General features: G+C 34.1%; 1 protein-coding gene across 2 annotated transcripts in view; it reads right to left on the bottom strand.

Moving 5' to 3' along the window:
- LOC104883852 (hypothetical protein) overlaps window positions 1-14176 on the bottom strand; it is a 37312-nt gene extending 23136 nt beyond the window's left edge. Inside the window, exons 1-2 of one of the 2 annotated variants that reach the window (XM_010668416.4) lie at window positions 13748-14176; window positions 6822-6957 (exon numbers count right to left, since the gene is read on the bottom strand). In XM_010668416.4, the coding sequence (XP_010666718.1) occupies window positions 6822-6957; window positions 13748-14061 (450 nt within the window). In that variant the 5' untranslated portion in view covers window positions 14062-14176. The remainder of the gene's footprint in view (window positions 1-6821; window positions 6958-13747) is intronic. The other variant, XM_010668417.4, reaches the window with a different exon arrangement.
- Between the last annotated feature and the right edge of the window lie 10431 nt (window positions 14177-24607).

Genomic DNA, 24607 nt, shown 5'->3' with positions numbered 1-24607 from the left:
AAAGTAACCATAATAAATGTACAAGTAGCCCATCAATTAGTTCATAAAAAGTATCCTCATTATATATATAAAATAATCTTATTTATTCATAAAAAGTAAAACGCGTTGCTTTTCGATGCTAAAGTGTTACTTTTAGTGAATTAGAGATTACTTTATCGAATACTAAGGGGTTATTTTACTAACACTAGGGATTACTTTTTATAATGCTAAGGGGTTACTTTTACTGTAAGTATAGGTTACTTTTTGTACCTATAAGGGTTACTTTTACTATAAATAGGGGTTACTTTTACTGAAAGTACAAGTTACTTTTTGTAACTGTAAGGGGATTACTTTTACTATAACTAGGGGTTACTTTTACTATAATTAGGGGTTACTTTTTGTAATGTTAAGGAGTTACTCCTACTAAAAGTAGGTGCTACTTTTGTAATTACAAGGGGTTACTTTTATTGAAATTAGGGGTTACTTTTTAATTATAAGAGGTTACTTCAACAGTAAATAGAGGTTGTTTTTTGTAATTATAAACGGTTACTTTTACTGCATGCAGGGGTTACTTCAGTTTTTTGGAGGGGTTTACTAAAAATATGGGTTACGTTTTGTAATTATAAAGGGTTACTTCTACGATAAATATGGGTTACTTTTACATTTATTATAGGGTTACTTTATTCTTATGCAAGGGGTTACTTTTTGTAACATGAGTTACTTTTATTAAAATTAAGAGTTACTTTTTCAAATACAAAGGTTACCTTTTTGTAATGTTGAGGGTTTATTTTTTACTCCAAGTATGGGTTAGTTTTTGTGAATATAGGGGGTTACTTTTTACTACAACTAGGGGTTACTTTTACTGAAAGTATAAGTTACTTTTTGTAATTGTAAGGAGTTACTTTTTGTAATTGTAAGGAGTTACTTTTACTATAACTAGGGGTTACTTTTATAGAAAGTGTAGGTTACTTTTTTGTAATATAATGGGTTACTTTTATGGAAACTAGGGGTTACTTTTTGTAATTAGTTGGCGGAACTGAAATTGAATTGAAAATTAACAACCCAATAATCCATGTTCTAGTATCAATATTCAATTATGCATAAAATCAACCCAAAAGATTGAAACAATCACAAAAATCACAACATTCAGTAGAAAAAATGGGGGTTATCTTCTCAGTAAATCACTACAAGTCACTAGCTTCAATTCAAAAATCACAATACACCAAAACTATCACAATTCACTAACTTCAATTCAAAAATCACTACAACTCAACAATAACTCATTATTCAAAAACTAATTTCAATTAGAGCTCATACAGGAGGACTTCGCGGAAGATGGGGGTTATTAACGGCCTGCAAAACCTGTTCCTGGAGACTGCGGGTATCATCTGCATGCACATGAAGTTACTCTGTCCCACCCTAGTACAAATGAGGTAATTATGCCACCAATCTGAACTGTGCAATATTTGGTCCTCATTCTCGTCTTCATATCATGTGTAGTTAATAGCTTGGTTGTTAGAGGATTTATGATCTTTCTTATTTAGTCTATCTCAGTTACAATAAGTACCTGAAGAGATCGCTTCCAGGTAGTGCAATAGCTTTGGATTACTTGCTTTGCTCCCTCAACCGTCAACAGATTGACAACAGCAAGTAGCACAGTGGTCAATTGGAGAAAAACTATCACAAATATGACTTCAAACTTACCTTGTAGAAAATGAATCTGAGAATTGGATCTGGGTTTAGTTTGAGGAGAGAGAAAATTAGTGCGCACTGAGTAGTGGTCGGGGCTGGCGGGGAATGCAATATGCAAAGCACGATCTCTATGTACAGACTACAGAGAATGCAATATGGGGTTATTTTTGCGTCGAACTCCATCTTCGTTTGCCCGCCATTGCAGCTTTAATGGCAGAAGAAACTGAGGAGAGAGAATGGAAAATGGTGAGAGAGAGACGTGGATGACGTGGTTGTTGACGCACATGAAGTCGAAGGTTGAGTTTGCGATGATAAAAAAGTCGAAGATCTGAGGAAGGAGGAAGGAGGAAGGAGGAGGGAGGTGGGAGGAAGGAGGCCCATCGAAGAAGAATTAGGGTGGGAGGAGAGAGAATTGGGGTGGAAGGAGGATATGAGTGTATGACCCGTGTGCGTAAAGCAAGTGGGCAGGAAGGGAGGTGGCCACACGGTTCGGGTTCCGTGTGGCGTGTTGCACAAAAAACGCTTTGCCAAAAATATGTCTATCAACTTTTTTCAACCACAAGTACCCCAGTTGTCTAAAGACCAATATGAAGATTGGTGCATTAAAATGAAAGCATTGTTTGGTTTCCAGGATTTGTGGAAAGTTGTAAGTGAAGGGTTTGAAAAATCAACAGATGAGGTAAAAGCCTCATACACACAAGAGAAGAAAGACGAGTTAAAAGAAATTATAAAAAAAGACCAAAGGGCATTATTTCTTATTTATGCAGGATTAGACCGCGAAACATTTGTTAAGATCTCACATGCAACGACAAGCAAGGAAGCTTTAAAGGAGTTGAGAGAGTTAGAAAAATTCGTCTACAAGCATTACGAGCTGAATTTGAAGAAATCAGGATGATAGTATCCGAGTCTATTTCTGATTATTTTTCTCGGCTTCTGACAAATGTTAACCACCAGAAGCAAAACGGAGAAAAGTTTGAAGATGTTAAGATTGTCGAAAAAATACTACGATCTTGCAATAAAAAATGTAATCATGTATTGCCAGCAATAGAAGAATCAAAAGACCTTGAAAAATTATCTATAGAAGAGCTTATGGGATCACTTCAAGTGCATGAACAAAGAATTCAGAAGAATGATGGACCAGCTATTATCGAGCAAGCACTTTAATAAAAGTTGACATTTAATGAACAAAGAGGAGGAAATCGAAGAGGCGGTTTTCGAGGACGAGGCGGTAGAGGTCGTGGTAACTACCAACCTCATGACCAAAATAATGAGAAACGTTTTGGCTGTGGAAGAGGTCAAATTGAGGAAGAAGTTTCAATGAACGTGGAAAAATAAAAGACATTCAATGCTATAATTGTCAAAAATATGGACATTATGAATCTGATGAACAAACAAAAGATCAGGAAAATCATTTGAATTTTGCTGAATCTTCAAAAAACAATGAGGAAAGTCCTACATTGTTACTAGCGCATGAAGATGCTAGTAATCAGCAAGACATGTGGTTTTTCGATTCTGGTGCGAGTAACCACATGTGTGGTAGAAGAGAATATTTTATTAACCTTGATGAGAATGCACAAGGTAATGTAAGTTTGGGAGATTCATTCAAACTACAAGTTGAAGGTAAAGGGAAAATACGAATATTTCAAGCAAATGGAAATGAAGAATTCATTTCTAATGTTTACTACGTGCCTGATATTGAAAAGCAACATCCTTAGTATGGGCAACTTTTGGAAAAGGGATATATTGTTGATATGGAGGGTAATAATCTTCAACTTAAAGATAAAAGTGGAAGGCTTATTGCTCAATCAAAAATGGCGAAGAATCGCATGTTTCCGCTGTAACTTAACACCGAGGTACAAAAATGCTTCTATGGTGTTATTGAGAATGATTCATGGAAATGGCATAAGTGTTTTGGGTATTTGCATTTCAATGGCCTAAAACTTTTGCAATCGAAGAATATGGTGCATGGCTTGCCTACCATTGAAGATCCTAAACAAGTTTGTGAGATATGCACGGCCGGGAAACAAGCCAGACTTCCATTTCATAAGGGATTATCATGGAGAACAAAAGCACCATTGAAATTGGTACACAGATATTTGTGGACCATTGGAACCAGTATCTTTAGGAGGTAATCGCTATTTTATTACCTTCATCGATGATTATAGCAGGAAACTATGGGAGTATATGTTGAAGGAGAAATCAGCTGATTCGATACATTTATGCAATTTAAGTCTCGAGTAGAGTTAGAAACTGAATATAAGTTGAAAACCCTGAGATCAAATCGAGGGGGTGAATATAAATCAAATGTATTCAAAATTATTGCAAAGCTACTGGTATACGGTAACAATTCACAACCTCTTTTACACCACAACAAAATGGAATTGCCGAAAGAAAGAATCGAACAATTCTAGACATGACACGAAGCATCTTGAAAGAAAGAGGATTGCCAAAGCAATTCTAGGCAGAAGTTGTTGCTTGGACAACTTATATTCTAAATCACTGTCCTATGAAAAGTGTGAAAAATATGACTCCACAAGAAGCATGGAGTGGTGAAAAACCAAATGTTGAACATTTGAGAGTGTTTGGGTGTATTGCCTACGCTCAAATACCAAGGCAAATAGAAAGAAGTTGGATGATCGTGGTGAAAAATGTATCTTCATTGGATATAGTTCACAATCAAAAGCTTATAAATTATATAATCCAATAACTGGAAAGTTTTGATTGAGAGTAGGGATGTGATATTCAGCGAAGGAGAATCTTGGAAATGGGATGAACACGAAAAGGAAAAAGAAAAAGAGAAAATTGTGTATGAAGAGTACAATGATGTTACAGAGAAGAATTTTGAACAAACTCCACCAAGGACTCCAATAAATAACAATGATTCATCGTCATCATCATCAAGAGAAGGATCAGGTTCATTATCTAAAACTCCTGTTGAGATGAGAAGCTTAAGAGACATTTATGAGAACACAACCGAAGTTGAAGAAGTTGATTTATTCTGTCCATATGCTGATCATGAACCCATCAATTTTGAAGAAGCTGTTGAAGAAAAAGAATGGATATCTGCTATGAAAGAAGAGATCTAATCAATAGAGAAGAATGACACGTAGGAGCTCGCTACATTACCAAAAGGTCAGAAGGCTATTGGTGTAAAATGGATTTATAAAATCAAAAGAGGTGCTGATGGAACCATTGACAGATATAAGGCAAGACTTGTAGCAAAAGGTTACAAGTAAAAAATATGGAGTTGATTATGATGAAGTATTTGCTCCCGTAGCTCGTTTAGACACCGTGAGATTATTGATTTCACTTACAGCACATCATAAATGGAAGATATACCAGCTTGGTGTTAAATCTGCATTCCTAAATGGCATTCTCGAAGAAGAAGTCTACGTAGAACAACCAGAAGGTTTCATTATCAAGGGACAAGAAGATAAAGTGCTCCGCTTGAAAAAGGCACTTTATGATTTAAAACAAGCTCCTCGTGCATGGAATGCACACATTGATGGATATTTGATACACAACGGTTTTACCAAATGCCTGTACAAACATGCAGTTTACGTGAAGAAAAATGGTGATAATATCCTTATAGTAAGTTTATATGTTGATGATCTATTGTTCACTGGAACAACGAAGGTATGTTCAAAGATTTCAAAGCGACAATGTTCAAAGAATTTGAAATGACTGATTGTGGACTAGCATTTTTCCTTGGGATAGAATACACAAAGTGAAGATGGGATTTCATTTCACAAAAGAAATACGCAAAAGAGATTCTTGAAAAGTTTAAAATGGACTCATGCAAACCCATGAACACTCCTATTGCAACAGGGACAAAGATTACAAAAGTTGGAGAAGGAAAACTGATCAATCCAACTTTATATAAAAGTCTTGTTGGAAGTCTAAGATATTTAACCATAACTAGGCCTGACATTGTATATGGAGTTGGGTTGTCAGTAGATATATGGAAACACCAAAAGAATCACATTGGTGTGCCGCAAAAAGAATAGTAAGGTATATTAAAGGTACCTTAAATCATGGGATGTTTTACTCTTATGGAGATGAAGCAACACTATTCGGCTATTCAGACAGTGACCGGGCCGAAGATCAAGATGAAAGAAAAAGTACAACTGGGTATGCTTTCTATCTAGATTCAACTGCTTTCACTTGGAGTTCGAAAAAACAACCAATTGTTGCATTGTCAAGTTGGAAACAAAATATATAGCATCTTCATCTGTCGTCTGTGAAGGGTTATGGTAGAGGAACTTACTGAAAGGAATTAGTCATGTTCAAGAAGGATCAACTACGATCTATGTAGATAACGTGTCAGCAATAAAACTTGCTAAAAATCCAGTACAACATGGGAGAAGTAAACATATTGATACTCGATTCCATTTTCTTCGAGATCAAGTTAAACAAGGGACAATCATGCTGAAGTATTGTAATACTACTGAGCAAGTTGCAGATATTTTTACAAAGCCCCTGTCTCTCGACACATTCAAAAGGTTAAGAGAGTTACTTGGAATGACGTTTAAAGTTTGAGGGGGTGTGTTGAAACACAAACTTTAAAATAGCATCATTATAATTAGTTTTCTAATAATAAAGTTTTGTTTAAATAAATATTGGTTAGGAAATAGAATTGATATCACCCTTTGTTTGTTTAGAACTAAGTTGTTATAAATATAGGTTTTGGCATTTCATTGTAAGAAAAAAAAGCAGAAGAAAGAAAAAGAAAAGGAATAATATTTGAGAGATCTTAAGGAGATATAAGAGGAAGTTTATACTTTAATTCAGAAGAAGTTTATATTATATTTTGGGTTGTAACCCATATTCATTTCTCTCTTATATAATCTTTAATATTATAAAAGTTAGCAATTTGTAAATTGTGTAACTCCAACATCTTTTTCAACCAAACAACTTCACTTTTTTTTACTTCTAAGAACTTTTAAATTTCATGCTTTCATATGTCAACCAAACAAGCAGTAATATAATGCGCAACTCCATTTAATACAAGTTGATTCTCACAAGGAATCTCTCTATCTACTCAAAAAGTTTGATAACCTCATTCCATTGCAATTTTATTCTTTATAATCATGTGAAAGAAAAACAATGATAATGGTTGGATTCGAGATGGAAGTAAACATTAACGTTACCTCAGCAATACACTTCTTCAAAGTGCTAGTAGAGGATTCCAGCTCATAGCAGTAATATAAACTTAATGGATTTTGCTCATACCCCACGCTAGGTGGTATTGTCAAGAGACGGCTGCGTATATAATTGCATTGGTAGCTTCAGAAATATATACATATACAACTTAGATAAATTGTCAACAGATTAACAGAATGATACACATAATGATGTCTTGAAAGAAAGTTGATTGTTCATTCTTCACAGCACAGTCACACATATTTACAATATAAATTAGCTAGAGTTTCAACACAATAAGAGCCGCATAAAAACTAAAAAGAGAGGGTCTATGACCCAAAGTTTGACTTTTTAGCCGGCCGACGAAGTAATTATACGACATCTATAATACTGCTTCGGTTTGTTATTAATCTAATCACTTTATACCTTCATACTATTGACATACTTCACTTTGACTATCATCTATAATTCATACATGGACAATTTTACAAGAGTTCATCCATCATACATTAGGTACAACCAAAACTAATTTTTGCTAATTTGGAATTTTCCTTTTTAGACATTTTGCTCATCTCGATAATCTCTATTATATAAGGGAAGAGGGGAGCAATGGTGTCCTCTTTTGAAATGCCTATTTTGCCCCTTCCCTTCTAAATTACAAAAGGAATGTCAAAATCAAAATCGGCACTCAAAGAAAACTACCAAAAATTATTTTACAACACTCACTCACAAATCACCTAAAAGAAGAAACTTTACATATCACTCATACAATTGAGAAAATCACATTACAAAAATCACGCAAATCACTCAAATACTCCCTCCGTTTCCTAAAGATCTTCCCTCTTTCCATTTAAGTGCGTTTCCAAAAGATCTTCCCTCTTTTACTTTATTCCTTATTTGGAATTTTTTTCCCTTTTTACCCTCTCATGTCCTATCATATGATCCACCATTACATTATTAATTCAATTTTACTCAATTTCTCTCTCCTACTTTAACCCCTTTTTATTTGTTATTTATCTTAACCCTTTTCTCTCTCCTACTTTACCCACCTCACACCCCACACAAGTGGATTCTCCTTGGTATTTGTAGGAACGGTAACAAGGAAGATCTTTAGGAAACGGAGGGAGTAATCAGGAAACTTTATTAAAACTAATTAAAATTAACATACAAACTAAAACTACTAACCTAGAACGTCAATACATACAAAAAACATTTACAAAAATTTACTTACAAATCACTATTCTCAAGAATCATTCACAATTAATGGTGGGCCATGATAAAAAAAAATTACAGGTGTATTTGTAGTGAAATCAGTTAGAAGTTGGACAACGAAAAAATTATTTACTTTTTTTGTTGTGTTTCCTATATAAATTAAACCTTTTACATATATTTGGACCTATCTTTTTCTATTATATACTAGCGATTAATTATTAAGGTAAATAGGTTTATGTAAAATATCATTCAAGAATTAAAGTACAACATATTCTATTATCTAAGGGAAGGGGGGAAACTATGGTGTCCCCAAATGAAGAGACTATGTTCTTCCCATTCTAAATTACAAATTTACTTACAAATCAAAGGGGGCACCAAACAAAAATACCAAAAATATAATTATAATAATCACTCACAAACTACAACCCATGAAAAAATTGACTTGAAATCAAATGTCCACTTTCTTTACAATTTATAACGTATTGTACTTAATTCAAAAATCAACTAAAAAATTATAATATTAGAAATCATAAATAAATTCAATAAAATTTCTATTTTGTTCATAGAATTTAACTTTCAAAAGTAAAAAAAAAAAAAAAACAAAAAGAATGGTGAGAGACTTAAGTGACATAAACTAAACCAATCAAATTTTGCAACTAAAAACAATTATAGTTCGTATGTCTTATGTTCAAATTTCGACTCTTATGCCGAAGAAAATCGAGTTTCTGTTTTGAAAAAAAATTCAAGCACGCATCGCGTGCAAAAAATTCTAGTTACAAATGAACAATGAGCAAAAAGTAGCTTTAGGTGTACCATGCTCACGATACATCAGGGTGTATGATGAAATTTGTAATTTTACAATGGCTACAATTTTATTATAGCCACTATAACTTGTGTAAAATGGACCATTTATTAATAATATGAGAGCCACACCATTTATTAAGTTGACTTTATTATTAAACTATAATTAAAATTTATATATTAATAAAATTTTATATATTAATTGGCGTTTGTTGTAACTCTAAGTCAATGTTATTTTGATGATGATAAATATTTTGTGCTATAACATTTATGTATGTAACAGTGATCTAAGAAAGCTATCAAGACTGGATGTTCATGAAAAATCAAGAACTTGAAGATATGGAAGCTTAGGTCTAATTATACTCTTAGTCATAATTATGCAATGTAAAGTATTGGAACCTTATGCTAAACTTTATGCTAAATTAGAATTGTAAAATTAGGATGGTTATCTATTTTCTTAGAGTTAAGAAAATAGGTAAATATATTAATTTCATGTGTCGATATAAAAAGGGGAGTTTTAGTTTCGAAATTTAGTTTATTAAAGAAAACGTTTTTTATAAAGAGTTCGAAAAAAAGGTTTATAAAAACTGATTTAAAGAAAAGGTTTTGTAAAAGAAGTTTGAAAACAAAAGCGTTTTTAATAAAGAAAATCAACAAAAAGAAAAAAGTAAATTGGTTTTTGATAACACGTTTTTTAGATAAAAGTTGATTAATAGTTGACTTAGAGAATTCTTATCTTATAAGGATTAAAAAAAAAACCAACTTTTATAAAAGATAAATTTTGTTTTCAAAAAGGAAAATTTTTATCCCCTAATTTTAGGAATAAAAATTATTCAAGAAAATCATTGTATCTTAGAAAATATTTTGTATTCAGTTGATAAGCTATATAAGTGATAGAAATCAGAAGAACAACTTACGTTTTCAGATTTAGTTTCGGAGATTTTGAGAGCTGAAAACTAAAGCCAGAGAGTTCTAGTCAGTGTAGGTTACTATACTATGTTTTGCTTGAATAAGAAGCACGTTTTTGAGGATTTATTCTTTCTGTAATTTCAATCATTATAAAGAGTAGCTGCACATAGGGTTAAATGTTGGGGAGCACTACTAGAGTTAGTAGTGGGGGAATCGTATTGTATCAAGAGTTTGAAATTTTAGGATTCAAATTGAATAATGAAAAAAGTTGTTTGTGTGGACGTAGATCCATAGGTAAGATTGAACCACGTTATTTCCTGTGTCTATTATTTGAATTCATTGTTTCGTGTTCTAATACAAGTTCGTTCTCGCAAAAACATAAATCGAAGAGTTTACAAGTAAACAACACAATGTAAGGCAATGTGTCATAGGAGTGTTTTTGCGGAAAACGATTAGTTTTTGTCACTCAATTCAAACCCCCCCTTCTTGAGTGTCACCTTGTACTCCAACAGATTTGTATTCCACAAATATTTGGTATTAGTGATAATAATATATTTAAAGAAAGAACGGAACAATAATCCAAATGAGAAAGAAGACTAAGTAATTAACGTTCAACGACAATTTTTTTTCCTTTTTATATTAGAACTAGCATTTTCTCCACTTTCTATGTTTTTAAGTTCTATTAAATCAATGGACAAGATAAATTTATAAAAACAAAGATCTAAGATTTTAGTAGTTATAATAGCTATAATTTTATTGTAGTCATTGAATAGTCATTCTTTATACCTAAGGATAAACATAAATATATAGATTTGTCTGAACATAAAGTTTCCAAAATATCAATTTTTCTATAATTTGTACTTCTACATAATTATATATATTTATGGTTAGAGCACTTGGAATATTTGCTTCAAAGTTAGTGGTTAGTTAGTTAGTTACTATTGTTTAGGAACACCCGTTGTACTTAGTAGCTTAGGATGCTCAAAATAAAATGTTAGTGGTTGTTAGGAGGTTTGTGGTCACAAATTAGATGGTAGACATGAGTCTACCATCTAAATGGTGCACATCACTCAAAGTAATCAACATGAAAATGAAAGTAAAACAAAAGAACAATACACGAGACTCAATGCACATCAGCAATGAACAACAAGAAAACAAGATGAACATAGGATGAAATATATGATGAACAATCACTCAACCCAATGAACAGACAAAGGAAACACAATAAACAGACTAAGAAACATAAAGTTAAAGGTCAACAAAGGAGAATCGTCGAGATCGATCTGGAGAGTAGTTGATGTACATTACTTTCACACGTTTTATGTTTTTTCAGCTGCGTTTTGGCCCGTGTCTACCATTAGTTCTAATGGTAGACATCGTCCAGCATCTACCAATTGGTTTGTGGTGGTTTAATATTTTAAGAGTAATTGTGGAATTTTTTTTCAAATTGTTAACATTCTATTATGACCAACTTTTTATCTAAAGGCTTTATTATACTTTGATTTGATAAATTGAATATATGTTCATCATTTTGCATTCTCTTCTTATCTCTTCTTTTACTTTCTTCAGAAGTTATGTGCTGGCAAATATGAAAAATCAAACTGTGTAAAGGTTTGAGATAGTATCAAATAGTTTGTTGCCAATACATATATTTTTCAATTATTAACATAACTAAAAATAGTATTGTTTTGAAGATGATTGGATACCAATTGAATTCTTTTTTAAAAAGACGACTTTTTTTTCTTTTGGTATGAATCGCAACAGCAATTTCAGCCTAGGGGAGATAATGAGCCTCAGAAGCTCGCGAGCAGCTCGGGCTGGGTTCGGTCAAAGCTCGGCTCGAGCTCGAGACTTAAATGAGCCGAGCTCGACTCATAAAGCTCGTGAACAACTCAATTATTATTTCATACTAAAAAAAATATTTTATATTGAAAAATGGTTTTAGGAATCATCAATGATAATAGAATCATTGAACTCACTTCATACAGATTTTTTGCAAAATAAATTTCCCAAACGAGCTTGGGCCCATAATCGAGAGCCGAGCCTAAACGAGCTCACCAGCCGAGCTCGAGCCGCAAATTATAAGCACAAGCTCGCCTCGAGCTCCCCCAAGCTCGGCGACCTCACGTGACGAGCCGAGCCCAGTGTTAATTCGGGCTCGGCTCGCTCGATAAGCACCCCTAGTTGCCGATACGGAATGTTAGATGCAAGTCATGCACGTCCCGCGCACGTCATACAATTGCCTATACGGGATTTACATGTTAGGTGCAAGTCCCGCGTCAATGTGACACAAACTTTCACGTGCAATTTAATAAAAATAGTTAGGTCACTAGGGAGATGTCCCATTTGAAAGCTCATTTAGACTAAAATATTTCTTCCGTCTCATAATACTCTTTACATTTTCCTTTTTTATCTATTCCATAATACTCTTTATACTTTTATTTGGGATATGACCAACTATTATTTTAATTATTCTTTTTTTTTTAAAGGAATTATTTTAATTATTCTATTTTTTAACTATTGGCCCACATTCTTTTCCTCCAAATAAAATAATACCACTCTTATTACCTACCAACTCTAACCATGACCCATATTCTCTCTCCTTAAAATAAAATAATACTATCTTGCTAACTATTAACTCATACCACATCTACTTTTCAATAAAATAACAATTGATAGTCATACAACAACTTATCATCTAGCTAAAACTATGTGTCTTGATAAGTGTCAAGAGTATTATTGGACGGAGAAAGTATAATTTTAAGGCTAGGATCTTGGGTAGTTAGGTAAAATTAGGTGATACTTTCTCCGTTTGTTTATACATACTACATAGAAAGTGGGGGGTCTAAAGAAAAGTAGAGAGAGAAAGTATGGGACCACTACTTTTTGAATAAATAACATTTTTTAAAGAAAAAATATGAGTATTTTAAAGGAGAATGTGGGAGACCACCAACTTTTTAATAGTATTTTAAGATCTATATGGTGGAAAGGAATCTTTTAATGGTATATAGCATCTATTAAAATATTTTCATCTAAGGAAAAGGTAGCATCTATAGAACAGAGGAAGTATTTTAGTAGGTAAATTAATATCTTGGATGGCAAAAGAATCTTCATATACTTCCTCCGTTCTGTTTTAAATAAAACATTGGATGAAATGACACTATTCATTGATCAATTTTAACTTCAATTTATCGCTATTATATAAAGAAAAACATAGTCAAGTGGAATCTTGTTAGATTCGTCTCGATGCATACTATCAAATTATAACTTTTTTATATTTTTTACGTGTACACAACTAAAGATATTAATGACTAAAGAAGCGCGTTGGGTTGTGTGAAAAAGCAAACGTTTCATTTAAAACGGAACGGAGTAAGTATCACGGAAATATTTTATTTCCATAAAGAATTTTAATGAATAACATCTTTTTCAACAAAGTTTCCACAATGTGCGTGAGTAAAAAATATATTTTTTTATTCCTTTCGTCACATAATATAAGTCCTGATTTTGTTTTTACACAAGTATTACTATAAATGGAATCTTGTTTTATTTGAATAAATAGATTTAGTTTTGTTGGGAAAATACTTACATTGTTTCTTTCTTTTTATACAAAAAATAAAATGAACATCTAATGTTGCACACTTTAGTGTAGAGAAGTTCAATAGGGTAAAATATCCCATTTTGTCATTAAGAATGGTACATTGGAAGTTGAAATTATGAGGTCATTTTGAAAATTAAATTATTTTTATGAAGATATTTTACGCATAATTATTTATTGGAAATAGAAATAAAATTTATAATTTTGGACATTTTATCTTATAAGGAAATAAGACTTATATCATTGGACAGAAAAAGTATAATTTAGGTATTCGTTATCTGCTATATTTGCAAACTGAGGTCTATCCCAATTCCCAGAATGAATAGAATCGTCTAGTTAGAGGCAAAATGAACTAGAATGCAGCCAAGAATTACAAAAGTTGTGCATGCAAATTGCAAGGCAGGTAATAAGACTTACACAGTTCCAGTAGTACCAGCAACCTTTCGAGCCTCATCAGCAGAGAGATGATTGGAGGAGAGCAAATGAGACGAGCGATCAAGGTCAATGAGTGCATACCGAACTTTGTACTCAAATGAGTGCTGAATGGGGCGACGACGTTGGTGCCAAACAATGCCTTCATAAAGAGTGAGGCCTTCGCCGTCGCCGTCCCAGGAGGATGATAGACAAGATAAACCTTGACGGAGGAGGATTTGAAAGGGGAGGAGGAGAGAGAGAGTACAGGATATGAGGGAGTTCCAGATGATGGAGCCCACTAGATAAAGCAACTCCATTTTTTGTGAGATGGGATTTGCTGGTTTCAATGGGTTTTTTTTGTTATTTTTAAGACTAGTTGGAGCACTGATGAGATTAGTGGGTGAGTGGTAACGAGACACTCCACGTAGTAGCGGACTGTGAGCATTATTGACCATCCTCACGAGGTAGCGTCTCCCCAAGTTTGTTTTTTCTCTTCTAAATTTTACTCCTTCTATTTCGTAATAGAGTTAGAGTGCTTACATTTCTTTTTCGGTGTTTTAAAATTGAAATGGTATTGTGTCAGAATCGTCTAATAAACTATTTTTGTTAGACGAAACCACATGCGTCTTAGTTAATTTACTTTTTTTAGTTAGACTTATTGATTTTTCAATTGTTCTTATTCATATTGTTTCATTTACTTTTTCAAAATTTACTATTAGACAAATGGACCATACTCATGTCATTTCTTTTTTCAGGTAAACTTATTTATTTTTCAGTTGGTCTTCATATTATTTCATTTAGTATAATGATTCTTGAGTTAAGTGTCTAGGAGGGTACTCAACTTTGAAGAAAGTTTCAGTTAAGGTACTGAACTTTCATTTGTACCAGTTAAGGTACTCAAATTGGATGTCTGTTAACTTAAGGTACTGAACTTTGGTTTGTACCGTTAACATCCCCAAAAATAAAAGAAAAATATGACATGGCATTAATTAAATAAAAAAAGGTGACATGGCACATGACATTAATTATAAAAATTCCAAACTCTTTTCTCTCTCCTCTGATTCCTCACCTTCTTTTCTCTCTCCTCATATCTCAAACTCTTTTCTCTCTCCTCTTATACCTCACTTCTAAAACATCAAACAAAAAAAACAAAAAAAAGAAGATCATCATAAATTCATAATCAATTTCAACATATTAGTAACTGATAAAGTGAGATATGAAGTCATATGCTTCGGGCTTTTGAATTAGTACAAAAGACGATTGGGAAAGGAGATCGAGAGAAAGATGAATGAAAGGAGTTTCTTTTGAGAAATTTAGGGACAAATGGGTAATTTACGCCAATTAATACAGTATGTCTTTAAAGGGCCAGGATGGTCTTCTCAAAGATTACTTGATGATAAAAATTGGGAAGTAAAGGATATGATACAAATTTTTTGAGGTGTTGGCAACATTGTCCGTAAATTATGGATGCTTTTTACAATCTTGATTTTCTACGTATTTTTTTTCAAAGTATAAAAGGTTTTTGAATTTTCCATTTCAGAGAAACACAGTGGAACAGGGCCTTACAGACTGCTAGCAGAAGTTCACTTGAGAACTTATTTTCCAAAATAGTTTGTTTTCTTGCATTCTTTTGGCTGCTTGAAGTGGTGAACATAAATATTTATTCCATCATAGATTATTTTTGGAGGTTTTTACATTAACGCACTCCTTAAGATGTCTTTGATGTTGAAATACAAGTCAAGTAAGATATGAGGGGTAAATAATGCAGGCATAAGAAGTTTAGGACTAGAACTACCCCTTTCTCCATTCCAGGGTGAAATTAATAAATTATCATAACCAGCGAGGTCTTGATTTAGTTCTTAATTTCTGCTCTTCACATCCGGTTTCCATCACCAATTTTCGAGATGTGAGATTAATATGTTGAAATTGATTATGAATTTATGATGATCTTCTTTTTTTTGTTTTTTTTGTTTGATGTTTTAGAAGTGAGGTATCAGAGGAGAGAGAAAAGAGTTTGAGATATGAGGAGAGAGAAAAGAATGTGAGGAATCAGAGGAGAGAGAAAAGAGTTTGGAATTTTTATAATTAATGTCATGTGCCATGTCACCTTTTTCTTTTTAATTAATGCCACGTCATATTTTTCTTATATTTTTGGGGATGTTAACGGTACAAACCAAAGTTCAGTACCTTAAGTTAACAGACATCCAATTTGAGTACCTTAACTGGTACAAATGAAAGTTCAGTACCTTAACTGAAACTTTCTTCAAAGTTGAGTACCCTCCTAGACACTTAACTCATGATTCTTTCATTTCATTCTATTCCAATTAGGCTAAAAATTTTCAGTTAGACTAAGTGATATTTCAATTGGTCTTCGTATTCTTTCACTTAGTTTAAAATTTTCTATTAGACAAATGGACCATACTCAGGTCAATTGCTATTTTTCAATTAGTCTTCTTGATTTTCAGTTGGTTTTCGTATTATTTTATTTAGTATAATGATTCTTTCATTTCAGGTCACTAACTAGAAATCAAGAAAAGATGAAAAAAAAAAAAAACATATCCAGCAAAAATCACCAAATTATACCTAGAAACTTCATCTCTGATCCTCTTAACACTAGTAGAATAAATGTTTATTGCTGCGGTCATAAAGTGGCATATTGCTGCGCTTTTTAGGCGCGCAGCAATTAAGGGGGAAACAATATGTAATTAATATATTGCTGCGGTTTCTAGGTTAAACCGCAGCTATATATTTATTTTATATCAAATTTATAAAGCATATTGCTGCGGTTCCAGACCAAAACCGCAGCAATATATTACACATATTACTGCAGTTCCTAGCCAAAACCGCAGCAATATGTACAAGTACATGTAAAAAAAAAAATTCATTTTGCCATGAAATTTAAAAGACAAAAAGGCTAAAAGAAAATAAAACGCTATTGATTGAAACTAATGACAAAAGAATATAATACAAAATTCAAAAACATAAAAAATACAAAAAGACAGATCTAAAAAAAAATTATAACAATTATCCTACACCTAACATAAGAACAAGAAGGTAACTCCAAAAGGAATATAAAAAAAATATATACAACTATAATATAATAATACCACAAAATACTAGATCTGAAAATAATATAACAACAATCATCATAAGTTGTAATTTCGTATACAAATAATTAAAAAAAAAAAAATACAACAACCATTACAAAACGCCGGAAGAAGACAAACGAACTGGAACGAACTGGAAGACCACGGAAGACGACGAACGAACTGGAAGACGACGAACCTGGAAGACGGCCGAATTTGGCGAGCCACGTCGAACAGCCCACGAGCGGACGAATATGGCGAGCCACGTCGAACGACCTGCGAGCAAAATTACGTCGTCGAACGGCCTGCGAGCGAAATTACGCCATCGAACGGCCAAGGGTCTGCGACTCAACTTACGCCGTCGAGTCTGACGAGCGATGAAGCAACAGTTGAATCAAGCGAACCATGGAACTGTCGAGCGGCCGAATTTGGCGGTTGACGCCTCGCGAGAGGATGAGAAGTGAGAGGGTGTGTGAAACTGAGAAGAGGAGGAGAGAGAGAACTGAAGAGGTCAAGAGGTGCGTGAGAGGAGAGAGGAAGAGTGAAGGAGAGGAGAGAGAGAGAGGAAGAGAGGAACTGAAGAGCGCTGCGTGAGAGGAGAGATAGGAGGGAAGAGAGAGCGCTTTAAACCCTAGTGAATTTTTTTAATATAAATTTTAAAAGCCTATTACTGCGGTTTTTTGTAGGAAACGCAGCAATAGGTACAAATAATAATTTTTATATATTATTTTAATATATTGCTGCGGTTTTTGTCAGAAACCGCAGCAATATGTTTGGTCAAATAGTCAAAAATTTTCAAAAAAATTCGTTCAAACTATATTGCTGCAATTTTCAGCCAAAACCGCAACAATATGGTTATCTTATATTTTTTTATTTCCCTTTTACGTTATATATTGCTGCGTATGGGTAAAACCGCAGCAATAAGCAATTATTCTACGAGTGTAACCATATTTGCGATGCAACGGTAATCAAATATAAAATTACGAACCAAAAAACAAAGTAAATTTCAACAGCAGAAAAGCAGAAAAATTAAGAGCAAAACTAGAAATAAGGAGAAATTAAGAGAGAAGAAGATTGAAAAAGAAAGAATCAAGGACGAACTACATAAGAAGTTTTAAAACAGTCAAAATATAAAACCTAACCGTTAAATGATTTTTTAAAGAAGAAAAAAATATTTAAAAAAAAGCCCGCGCGTTAAGTTGGGTTCAGCCCGTCCGACGGAACCTATTGGGTCAGATGGTCTGACCCAATAGTTTCACTTTAAAATTTTATGTCTATTTTCTTTTTAATCAATTTATTTGAACTAAATTATCCTTCATTTTTACGTAATCTTTCTAAAATACCCCTACTTTTCTTTTAAATTATGTACCCATATTTATTGTTTTACACCATTTCAAGGAAAAATTATTGCTTTGTTATTTTATTTTATTTTAAAGGAAAAAATATAACTAGTTATAAGACAAAAATATCAAAAAAGCACTTTCTTAATTATATATTTTTTGGAAATCCTGATACTCCTTCAACTTTCTAAATTTACATGAAAAATGAAAACTAAGCACTATATGGAACAAAGGGATGTATGTGGTATCCGTGTGTTTAAGCTTTTTTATGCTTTATCATTAATGTTTCTTCTTTTTGTCTTTGAAATTGTACTCTTATATTTTGTATTTGTTTTATCGATCCTGATAACGGGCGTCCCAGGGGCGCTAGATAAGAAATATATTATTCTACTTAATTACTCATATTTACACAAAATAATAGAATAATATAAAATTTCAATGCAAAACATTTAATGTTTTTCAAAAGAAAAGGGAAAAATATTTAATTCCAATGCAAAGCATTTAAATGTGTTGTATTGGAATTATACATTATTATATATAAATATGAGTAATTAAGTAGAACAATATATTTCTTATCTAGCGCCTCCGAAGCATCCGTTAGTATGGATGGCAGTGGGGCGGGTCAAGTAGGAGACCCGCCCCATTCCCGCCCAATTTGGGCGGGGGTGGGTCTAGGTTTGGCGGGGATGGGGCGGGGATGGGGATTAAAATTGTACCCGCAATGGGTGGTGGAGCGGGTGTGGATTTTATGTTATACCCGCCCCATCCCCGCCCGCCCCGCCACACCCCCGCCCGCCCCACCCCCACCCCACATATTTATTATTAAAATTCTTTTTATATACATATATTACTAATGTATTTGAAAACACTTTTAAAATGTAATAAAATATTTGCCTTTGTTAATGTATTTTAACTTTTCTTTTACTATATTATATTGTGATTTTGTGAAGTACACAACTATAATGGGCTTATGGCAGATTTTTTTGTGGACTTTTTGCGGGGATGAAGTGGGTATGACGCGGGTGCGGGGGTGGGGCGGGGGTGGGTCTAGAATTTCCCCCCGCAATGAGTGGTGGGGCGGGGATAGGGATGGAATATTCCCCCGCAATGGGTGGTGGGGCGGGGATGGGGATGAGAATTTAATGCGGGTGCGGGTGTGGGGGTACCATCCTCCACACCCTCTCGCCCAATTGCCATCCCTATCCGTTAGCTTTTGCCTTGTTTTATATTGTACGCTCCATAAGTTAAAATTAAGTTTTTTTATTAATTTGTTATTTTCCGTTCTTTTTACATACATTAGAAGGGAGAAACAAATTTTGGTTGTAAGAGATTTGGTCACAATGGAGCAACCAGATAAATTATTTGTTGGCTAATTTCTCTCATAGTGTACTAAGTCCAAAAGTCTAAACAAAGGAGTGGGTTGCTTCACCCCTTTACTACTACTCAAGTACAATAAGCTTTGTTTTTTTATATCCCTTGAGATAAATCCTCAGTTCCCCATGGTGTTGGTGTCCATTTTTCTAAAGATGCATGAGATTTTGTTGAGAATGATATAACACCCCGATAATTCTCTCCTTTCAGAAATACTTTTATAATATACAAGTAGAGAATTACCCAAGTATTATCGCCCGTGTGATAACGTATCGGCTTATTCAGAATTTTACAGTGGAAAATATATAACTAAACTTTAACATTTTATTATATATAAATAAACAACTCGGTATTTAAAATTCAACAATCTAAATGAGTCTTATTTAAACCAACTTAATAATGTACATTCCTAATAATGCAGAAAAATAAAATAAACTAGTTACACATTCTCTCCATTCCAGATTTCCCATGATGCACATCTGCGAACCTGTAATGTCAATGCTATACTAAATCTGCTCACCAAAATGGATCATCACAGGATCAATAAGGCATAGCCATGATTACACACACAAACAAAGCACGTAATCAGCAAAGCTGAGAACTACATACTAAAACAAAAGCATTCCTGACATGATATGCAGGGATAAATAATTATATAATCATATAACATTCTGCAGACAACTTTTACTGAACTAAACTCTAACATCTTTTTATTATTCAAAAGGAATAGTTATTGGACCTGAGTTGTCCTACCACCAAAGCCTTCATCACGAAGACGAAATACGGGAGCTACCACGTGTTCCATAATGACCTACGATATCGAGGAACCTTTAGAAATAATAATAGGGATGGTGATCAATCTATTTCCCAAAAAAAAGCCATGGGCTACCACCATGTACCCCAACTCCCAATGTCCAACTCTAGACGTGCACAGGTCTAAAGTCTACAACTATTCTCGTCACACTTTGTGTTAGTTACCAATTATTACTTGTTAATACAAGCAACACAGAAATAATAATCAAATAGTCACAACTGAACTTCTTTTATCTTAGGATTTAATAAGTAATCACAACTTACAACCCAAGATTATTTTCCTTTAATCCAATCCATCATATTTGTTGAACCTAGCCAACAATCCAACTTACCTTTACAAAGGCATAATTTATCAACTTACCAAATAAGGCCCACAATCCTCATAAGATAGTGAAAATAATACTTCTCAGGGAATACATGAATAGCATGATTCAATCTCTATAACATATATTGATTCCTCATGCGAATTAATAAATAGATATCCCTTTTTCATGTTTGCATCAAATGTTCCATATAAACATACAATCTAGTACTCATAACGAATCTCAATTCACATGCTTGCACACAGGCATAAAACATGTAACAATCAAATACTAGAAATCATATATGAACATATAGAGTTCCTATACATGATACTAATATTTCCATCTTCTTAAATCATGATACTAATCACATAGCACACAAGTATGTACGTACCTTGTGTAAACTAGTCGGCAGACCACTTTTAACTTCTTAAAAGTCTCCTACAGGATATTCTCCGCCTAGATTGCAATATAAACTAAAATCAATACTCTTAAATAAAAATACATCAACTCTAAAATATCTAAAATCCCCCTTAAATATATTCAAAAGTTGATTTCAATATCAAAACTTCAATTACTTTTAATTCCTAGCATAGTACTACCATACTAGTAATTAAAATTCTTAAAACTCCATAAATAAAATCTTTTTTGAATTTCCAGCAACTTTAAAAATCATAAAACCTGCTTCAAATATATATAAACAATTAAAATCATAATCTAAGTCAATCTCATAGTATTAACATGCTACTATGGTTTTCTAGTAATTAAAACCCTAAAAATCCATGCTTTAATGATTAAAACTTCAATCTAACCATAATAAACAAATCTGAATTTTTATTCTTATAATATATAATATATATATATGAATCAAGATAATTTATTAAAACAATAAATTAAAACCAATAATCATGATTAACATCAAAAGAAAGCATAAAAATATAGTCTTTAATGGAATCTTGAGGAAGAAGAAAAGAAAACAACCAACAAGAGAAAGAACAAAGAAGACGCCGAAAGTGAAGGACCACGACAGCAGCAAAGCAACGCAAATCTCGATGGTTTTGGAAGGCTTATGATGTTTCGTGTTGAAGAAGAAACATTACTTGATTGAGAAGAAAGAAAGAAAGAACTTGAAAGAGAGAAAGAGAGAGAAAACCGGTGAGGAGGAAGAGAGAGAAAGAGGAATGTCATGAGATTAGGTGAGAGGAGAGAGAAAAATAATTCTTGTGTGGGGTAAAATAATTGGGTATTAGGATATTTAAGACTTCCTTTTGGGCTTAGGAAAAAGAGTTTGGGCTCAATTAAAATTGATGATGAATAGGATAAATAATTTAGAACTTCTATCATCAACATGGCTCCTTTCCTTATTCTTTAGGATTTTGGGTTCCTCAAGTCCATTAGACTTCATTTCCAATATAAATTAGTATTTGAAACTTTTATCAAAGCATGCTTAATTAAAATATTTTTAACTTTCTTAAATCCTCAAAATAATTTCATTTGACCTATAAAAATAGTCAACTCTTTTAAATAGTCAAATCATTTTAAAACTAGATTATGTTTAAATATAAATATATAAATACTAAAATATATTTATAAAAACCTTTAAAATTATGGGGGATTACATCTTCCTTTACCCTTGGATCTAGAATAGACCCAATCTTCAGCGCCCTTTCTACTGGCTCTGGACGTTATAGCCCAATTCCCATGATGGCCATCACCTCTTCTGACGAAGCTTTTTCTTCCTTGATGGCCATGCACTTTCTCTTCTTACTCGGTAGGAGGCTGGACGGTTGCTTATTGGAGGAACTTTCGCCCGAGGTCTCTCTACTACCGTCTTTAGAGCATTTACCCGGCCTTTCACGAACTCGACTGCCTCGTTATCCGCTGCCTTTGGGTGTGATGATTTTTCTCCCTTCCATTCTCTAGCTGCTTGCTGAGCTCCATATAGAGATCCAATTCTTCCCCCATCACACTCGAATTTCGTTAACATTAGATGAGTAACAATCACTGCTTTGATGTGGTTCAAGGTAGGTCGTCCTAGAATGACATTATAGGTCGTCAAATCTTGAACTACCAAGAACTTAACGAACAACGTTCTGGAAGCTTCCTTGTCTCCTACCCTGATGGGCAAGGTAACAGTTCCCATAGGGTGGATTACTCCTCCTCCAAATCTTATTATGGAATGATGAACTGGGACTAAGTCGCCCTCATTGAACTTCAGCCTTGACAAACAGTCCACACTTATGATATCCATCGAACTCCTAGTATCAATTAAGATTCTTCTTACCCGTAATTTGGCAATTTTCATCTCCACAACCAAAGGATCGTCATGAGGAGTTCTCAATTTCCCACGATCCAGCTCACTGACGACTACCTTAGGAAATGGGTCAGACTCTGCTTGATTGGTAAGCATGATATGGCCAAGTACCCTTAGGTAGTTTTATATCCTCGGTTGGTTGGACCTCAAGTTGTAAAACCTCTACATATGACAAGCACCACATCTTCGTCAATACATTCACTTTCTTTTCTCTTGCTTTGACAGTCATCTCTTTTCTGAAACTTTCTTCCTCCTGGAGGCATGTTTGAATTCATCTGCCTTTTGCGAGCCAAATCTTCCAGGGCTCTCTTCAAATGTTTTGCATTCATTTGTTTCATGGCCACAATCTTTATGAAAGTGACAATATTTGCTCTTGTCCCTATTCCTATAGGGAGTTTCATTTCAGCTGACGCCTTTAATTCATGTTGATCTTTTATCTCCATAAGAATGGAGTATTGATCTTTACTGAATTCTATAGGTTCTGCCAATGTTGTTGGTTCACTTCTTTTACTCCTCCTGGATGAGGTCATCATAGATGTCAACGCCCAAGTTTCAGCTTTCTTGGGATTATTTTTCTTTGGCTGAACTGCTTCTTCAGTCTTTTTTGCTTCTAGGTGCTTTGCCTCTGCACATACCTCTGTTGCATGGACAAACGCTTCAGCCTTTTGGAGGGCTTCAACTAGAGTGGTGATCTTTTTCTTTACTAAATCAAACTTGAAACTTCCTGGCCTTAAACCCCTGATAAAGGCGTCGAAGGCCACTCCTGCATTCAGATCCTAAATCTGCAATGCCTCTAGATCAAATTTCTTGACAAAACTTCGCAAACCCTCCTTTGGTTCTTGGATGACCTTCCCAAATGCATGCTAGTTTTCTGCTCCTGCCGATTTGCTACAAAATGGCTAGTGAAGAGATAGCTAAGCTTTCTGAAATTATTCACTAAGTTTGGAGGGAGATTATTGAACCACTTTTGTGCTACCCTTCAAAGTAACTGGAAAATTCTTACACCAAGTAGCATCATCGACTGCTGAACATACATTTGATGCTTGTATGCCGATAAGTGATCGTCTGGATCAGTAGTTTCGTCAAAGGGTTCTATCGTGGGTAGCTTAACCTTTGGGAACAGAGGAGACTCCATGATTCTGGCCGAGAATGGAGTCAGCCAGTTAATCTTGAGTGCCCCTGAAGGTCCTCAACGGGTATGTGCTCCCGATGATATTCTCTTAGCACATGAATAGAAGAGGTGTTTGCTAGGCCTGGACGCCTATACACCATAGGTTGCAATACAATTTTTTCTTGCCTTGGCTGGGCAACAGATGGTCCCTGACTTCTTCCGACAGTTTTGGATGGCAGTCTCAATGGAGGATCTCTCATATAGAGGGTAGACCCTGATGCTGAGCGTTGTAGAGCTGCTGTCTTCTTTGCCTCTAGACACTCCCTAGCGTCCGTCTCCATTTTATGACCAATAGGAGGTAAGTTATCCCCTGGTCGGACCACCAACTTCCAGTCCATTTTCCTGCGCTGCTCACTAACCGCCGACTGCTTTCCTTTTGATACCTGCCTAGACACTTCCTACCGAGGAAACCTGCTTGTCCCTAGCCGGCCCTCATAAGACTGTCCCTTTGTGGGAATTTCAGCAG

Source organism: Beta vulgaris, chromosome 8 (assembly GCF_026745355.1).
Source record: "Beta vulgaris subsp. vulgaris cultivar EL10 chromosome 8, EL10.2, whole genome shotgun sequence".
NCBI lineage: Eukaryota > Viridiplantae > Streptophyta > Magnoliopsida > Caryophyllales > Amaranthaceae > Beta > Beta vulgaris.
The sequence above is the reverse complement of the archived record's forward strand: the minus strand, read 5'-3'. Positions and strand labels throughout refer to the sequence as shown.